General features: G+C 50.5%; 1 protein-coding gene across 2 annotated transcripts in view; it reads left to right on the top strand.

Moving 5' to 3' along the window:
* MAPKAP1 (mitogen-activated protein kinase associated protein 1) overlaps window positions 1-6539 on the top strand; it is a 44889-nt gene extending 38350 nt beyond the window's left edge. For both annotated transcript variants that reach the window (XM_009071407.1, XM_009071406.1), the window contains 2 exons: window positions 4161-4258; window positions 5940-6539. In XM_009071407.1, the coding sequence (XP_009069655.1) occupies window positions 4161-4258; window positions 5940-6065 (224 nt within the window). In that variant the 3' untranslated portion in view covers window positions 6066-6539. The remainder of the gene's footprint in view (window positions 1-4160; window positions 4259-5939) is intronic.

Genomic DNA, 6539 nt, shown 5'->3' with positions numbered 1-6539 from the left:
TTCCACATCTGCACGAAAATAGCTTTTCCAGCCGTGCTCGCCCTGGCTATAAGGGACAGCCACAGCTGTGCTCAGCCCTCATTGTGGTTTTCGCTTACAGCTCAGTGCGTTGGGTGTTTTAATTCCGTGTCCAGTTCCTCCCAGGCCGCGCCGATGTAGCGAACTGGCCGGTGGGCTGTGGAAGGGCTGACAGGGCACAGCAAGCTCTGGGAAGGTGCTGGGTTTCTCTGAGCCTGCAGTGGGGCAGAGGCAGTGACTGCCTGTGTGCTCTGTGCTGGTTCCCATATCCTTCCTCCCACTGTGGGTAACACAGAGCATGGAGGAACAGGATACAGTTCCTTCTTGAGAAGAGACTGATCCCAGGTTCTGACCCAAAGGTAAAAAACAGGTTCAGCAAAGAAAATTCCAAGATTCATAGACTGCTAAGGGGTTAGAATGGACCTTATAGATCATCTGTTCCCAACCCCTCTGCCCTGGGCAGGGACATCTCAAACCAGAGCAGTGTTCCCAAACTTCAGGCTTAATTGCATACCCCTCAAACAGCCTCTGCATGGAAGTTCTCCCGAGCGCAATCAGAGGCACATTGCCTCATCCCTGAACAGATATGGTTTGCAGCCCTATTAAAATGGGTCTTCATCTATCCTGTCAGCGCTATTCTGCTGGGGTTTTTTAGTTTAATTACACTATCCAATTAAAACTCCTCGCCGCGTTTTGATTCGCCTCTCCTCGGGCCTGAGTGGATGTGACATTTACAAGACTCTCCTCTCAGGCAGACAATGTGTGATTGATGAGCTGCAGACGCAGTGGAGGAGCCCATTGCCATGTGGAAACACTGCTTAGTGCATTCTGATTTATTTATCATCTCCTTGCCCAAACAAGGTTGCTGCTGGAGAGGTTTTTGGGCAACCCCAAGTTCCACCTCCATTTTCAGCATTCTTGCAAAAACCTTTATTAGAATTCTGCCTTTGGTAATAACTGGAAGAAGAAACAAAAGGCTTTGGGGGAAAAAATCCAGATGTGTGAACAGTTACCATGATTTGGCACAAAAGTGGTATGTGCAGCACTGTAATTGCAGCTCTATGTTCAGGACATCTGTGTGCAGGACACCTCTGATAGCCGTGCTGGGGTGCAAGGACCTGAGCTCCTTCCAATGTTTTTTCGGGCAAAAAGTGTATTTTTTGGACTCTGATACAGAGTTTATTACTTAGCTTAAGGTGTGATAGTCTTGTCACCTGTGTGGGTGCTGTGTGCTGCCCTGCCAAGGGTTTGGGTGCCTTCCCAAGGCTGCAGGAGTTGGCACAGCATTTACCACTGCCTGGATAAGCACATGTGGTCAGTAATTCTGGGGCTGTGACTCCGCAGGATTCCTCACTGCTGTATTTAAGCATGGGAACAAGGAGAACTTGGGGCTGCAGTGCAGGGTGGAGGTGGCAGGAGTGTCTCCAGCCCTTGGCACTGAGGAGAGCCCTGAGCCCTGCTTGGTGCTGCTGCTCAGGCCATAACTGCCTCCTCCTCTGCCTTCTTGGCAGTGCAGTGGTGCTAGAAATCTGGAGACAGGGCAAACAGCTGAATGTAGGACATGGTGCTGAAGGAGTAAATGAGCTCTCCTCAGTGAGTTCCCAGTGAATTAGCATCCTGCCCTTGCACCGGCATCGGCTGTGGGCTCCTCTCCAGGAGTAACCACACAGGAACCCATTAGTGTTGGGGCTGGAGAAGATTTATCAGTGCTCCGAGCGGAGGCCAAAGGGCACTGGCAGGAAGATGTTGCTCTCCTGCTGTCGCAGCAGGGTCAGCCCCACACGGGCTGGGGCACAGCAGCTCTGGGGCTGACGAGAGCCATCGGCCGTGCGGAGCACCCTGTGCCTTGTGCCTGCGCTGGTGCTAACAGAGGAGGTTCTGCTGTTCCCGTTGCTTTCCATGAATGTTTTAGCAAATAAACCTAGCTGGAAGTAACGTGGATTTTCTGTCATGCAGCTGATGAGTCCCAGTTGCAGGGCACTGAGGTTCTCCCAAGCACCAAAGCGCTGCTGGTGTGGGAGTGATGGTAACAGAGCCGTTTGTGCAGTGTCTGCACTTGGGTTAAATCTCCCGTCACATGCAGAAGCTGCTGCTGTTTGTTACCAGATCCTCTCGTATGGAAACATCAACCCATGGAAGCTCCTATTGATCTCGGAATTGTCAGGGGTGGTGCTCTATTGGAAAGAGGTACATCACATATTTAAGCACTCTTGGAAATGGAAATCAATCTCACAATTCATAAATTCCATCTGGCTAGAAGAGTAGCAGAGCAAAGTGCCAGTTAGGATTTCAGTGCACTCATATTTCACGCCGTAACTGGTATGATGTGGACTCGGAGCCCATAAACATGATGCTGTGATGGAGCTTTCTGAGGAAGAGTCTTGGCTCCTTTCCACTGAACCACTAGTCTTGGGCAGGATGGGGCTGTGTGTCCTGCACAGCTCTGGGTTTGGCTCTGGGTGCTGTGCCAAAGCACGGCAGGATCCTGCCCTAGCACTGCCACAGGCTGTGCTGTGCCTCACACCCAGCTCTGCCACGGCAAAACCTCGAGGGGCTTTTGTGTTCCACACCGAGAACCTCTCGATGGAGCTTCAGGGCCCAAACCCAGCAGCTCACTGGAATCCTCCTGACCCTGTGCCGGTGCCCAGAGTCGTGTCGTACCCACGTGGGCTGTCCAGTGTCTCTGGAGTGGTGGAGCTGGTGAGACATGGCACCGTGTCCCGGAGTGGTGGAGCTATGGGATGTGGAGCTGTGGGACACAGTGCTGTGTCCTGGAGTGGTGGAGCTGGTGGGACGTGGAGCTGTGTCCCGGCACCATGTCCCGGAGTGGTGGAGCTGTGGGACGTGGATCTGTGGGACACAGTGCTGTGTCCTGGAGTGTTGGAGCTGTCCGATCTGGACACAGTGCTGTGTCCTGGAGTGTTGGAGCTGGTGGGACACAGTGCTGTGTCCTGGAGTGGTAGAGCTGTGGGATACAGTGCTGTGTCCCGGAGTGTTGGAGCTGGTGGGACACAGTGCTGTGTCCCGGAGTGGTGGAGCTGGTGGGACTTGGCGGCGTGTCCCGCGCGGCACGTTTGGCCTCATTAGGATGCTGCGTTCCGGGCAGAGCCACATGCATTAACATGCTGATGAGCTCCAGCTCGGAATTCCGCATTTTTAGTACCACAGAGGCATCATTTGTCAAGTGATTTAAAGGGTGTTTTTTTATTATTATTATTAGCCAATTTTTCAATACAGAATTTATATTCCAGATTAGTGCATCATAATGGTGTTTAATTAACATGCCACAATAAAATACTCGCGCCTCAAATTTCCTGGCCACCGGGCCAAGCGTATATCCGTCACTTTTTGGGAATCTGGAGAATTAGATAATGTAAATAAGATTTCCAATTAGCTTTCTGCAGGAAAGACCTGAATTTACAGTAACATGGCTGTTCCTTTATGGATTGCTAACTTTGACCGTTGAACTCAATAAATTGGGAGAAAACTGGTGGAAAAGTACCACGTATGGAATATGCTCAGTTTTAATTTCGAGGCCGTGAGCGTTGTCACAAGTGGAGGATGTTTTGCCTTTCTGTGTGTTCTGCGTTAGACCTTTGTGCTGAGCCCAGGCCAGCGACGCCGTGTCCACCCCCCAGCTGGGAACAAGGGCCTGAGCAGCTCTGGAGCTGCCAGAGCTCCAGTCAGAGCTCCCTCAGTCGTACAGGAAGGTGGTCCCAGCTCTGAGGGCCTGGGCAGCCTCGGGCTGTGTGTGGGACACTCCTCTCCAGCCAGCAGCCGTGTGGGCCGAGGTCGTGGCTGATGATCCTGGGATGAATTGCCCTTGTGCTCGCCGTGAGCAGCTCCCAGCGCGGCCGCCGTGGGCCGAGCGGAGCTAACTAGCCATGTGATGGATCCCTGTGTCTCCTGCGGTGGGATGTGATGGGAAAAGGAACTTTATTGACTGGAGTTCAGCTGCTCCTGTAAGCCACCACTTGCCTTAAATTGAAATGACATGAGAAGCCTGTCAGCGTTTCATTGCTTCCTTCTGGCGTGCTGATGGTACGCGGAGATCACCATCTGTGGTTTTCTTCTGTCAGGCACACGAGCTCTGCTCAAACTTTACAGGAATATTCTGAACGGGTTTTTTCTTATCTTTGCAGGTCATGCAATATTTAAACTTACATATCTAAGCAATCATGACTACAAACACCTTTACTTTGAATCAGATGCTGCTACTGTCAATGAAATTGTACTGAAGGTGAGTATTAAATTTTAACGTGACCCGAAATCCTGGTGTTTTCCCACTCATCAGACACGAGTGTGTTCTGGAGGCTCTGGGAACGTGCGAGGTGCAGTGCCTGAGGACCACGGAGGTGTGTCAGCCTGCCAGGCTGTGGAGTCACCCTTCAGCAGCCTCACAGCTGCTGCCTCTGTGCAGCACTTCCTTTGTGCTGCTGCTGGTTAATAAAGACTCCAGTTTTCTGTGGAATCTGATAGGAAACTACCAAATTTTGTGGTGTCCAGGTAGTTTGCACCGCGGACAGGTGAGGCCCCAGCCAGCCCCGTTGGGTGCTGTGCCCAGCCAGCTCCTCTGCCCCATGGCTGTTCCCATACACTCAGGTGCTCTCCCCACCCCAAGCCACCCCCGGGGGTTTGCAGACACATCTCCCATGCTCGGGGAGCAAATTTTGTTAAACTTGGAAGATTGCACCGAATTTTCCGCAAGTTCCCGTTTCATAGCGAGTCAGGACTCAGAGCAGTAATTTTGGCAGCCCATCTGTTCTGTTTGCCTGCGCTGGCTCTGTGCAGTTTGGAGGGCTGTGAAACAACCGACGGGCGATAGTAACTCACTGCTCACACAGAAGGTAGCAAGTCCGAGGGTTCTCTGCTCTGGGAGCTGTCAGGCCAATTCTTTTGTTCCCACGTTATCTTCAATCAGCCTCTGCAGTCCAGAACATCTAGAGTTGTGGAATCACAGAGTCATTAAGGTCGGAAAAGGCCTCCAAGGTCATCAAGCCCAACCTTTGGCCGAACACCCCATGCCCACTAAACCATACCACGAAATGGCTCCTTGTTTTTTGCACACTTCAGGGATGGTGACTCCAAACATCTGAGACTGGTCATAAAAGAAGGCTAAAAAAGAGGTTTGCTGTGAATAATACGAATATTCAAGGGAGAAATATCATTGAGCAGGACTTTTTTTCCTGAGTTGCGGATTGTTTATGTAGAACATTCTCTAGTTTCCTGCACAAGTCACCAGTTTGTTTTCAGTTCCATCGGCATTAGGAGATGCAGAAAATCAGACTTTTCAAATTAGGCTTTGTACATGATCAAGTGAGAAGGACTGAGGCTTTATTGACCATGAAAATTCCCTATATTTTTATGCCTTAAGCTGTAATATGCAATGAAAGTGAAACACTCTACAGTGCATAAAATTGTGCAAGTTTTAAGCCACAGCATATTAACCAGCTAATGGCAGACCAAAGGGCATTTTTATCTTTTTGATTCTTGCATTAACCTTCCATTAAAATTATCTGTGTGATTATCACAAAGCGCTGGAGATAATAAATTTCGGGAATAGCAGGCTTGTTAAATACCATTTAAAAATGCTTTCATCAAGTAAAATGTGCCAAAACACAGGGAAACTCTGAGATGAGCTGAGTAGGCAAACAGAGCAATGAAAGGATTATTTTTACTGGGGCGGATAAAGTCCTTTATCAAAGGATGAGCGGGTGGTCCCGCGTGGGGTGGTCGCTGCCGTCTCGGGGGTTTGGGTGAAGTGGGACGAGGGGTGAGGCGCGTGGGGCACATCCCAGGGCTCTCCTGGCACTCCAGGCTGTCCCTGCCGTGCTGGGGGTGGTGGTGGCCCCGGGGCCGGTCCCTGTCCCCAGGCTCCCCTGCCCAACCGCCAGAGTCAAACGTCATCTCGTGTCTTGCAGGTTAACTATATTCTAGAGTCGCGAGCAAGCACAGCCCGAGCAGATTATTTTGCTCAGAAACAAAGAAAGCTGAGCAGGAGAACAAGCTTTAGCTTCCAGAAGGAGAAGAAGTCTGGCCAGCAGTGAGGCCGAGCCTCGAGGAGAGCCCGAGTGCCGCGTTCGAGGAGCTGCTCCCACCGGGGCAGGTGGCACCAGGACTGTGAGCTCCTCTGCCCACGGGCAGGAGCCGCCGGGAGAACTCCGGATTATCCCATCTCTCACGGCTGGAAGATCATCCCTCGTCGGCGATGGGAGGTCTCCCCGTGACAGAAATAAAGAGCCATATCAGCCGGAAAGAAGACTGTTACGCTTCAGGTTCCTTTGATTAGACATAAGAGAATGACGTAGACTGGCATCATTTAATTACTGTGTTATGTACAATCACAAGAAGAGATGTGATTACATATTATTTCACAGCCTGGTTAAAATAAATTATATACATCTGTAATCCACCCACGTTCACACAGGTATTGCTTGTGACATGATCAAATTTCTAAAAACAAAATGTAGGACAAATGTATCCATTTTTACTATTAATAAACAGATGTAATCTTTTTCAAG

The sequence above is a fragment of the Acanthisitta chloris genome, unplaced genomic scaffold (assembly GCF_000695815.1).
Source record: "Acanthisitta chloris isolate BGI_N310 unplaced genomic scaffold, ASM69581v1 scaffold20783, whole genome shotgun sequence".
Lineage (NCBI taxonomy): Eukaryota > Metazoa > Chordata > Aves > Passeriformes > Acanthisittidae > Acanthisitta > Acanthisitta chloris.
The sequence above is the reverse complement of the archived record's forward strand: the minus strand, read 5'-3'. Positions and strand labels throughout refer to the sequence as shown.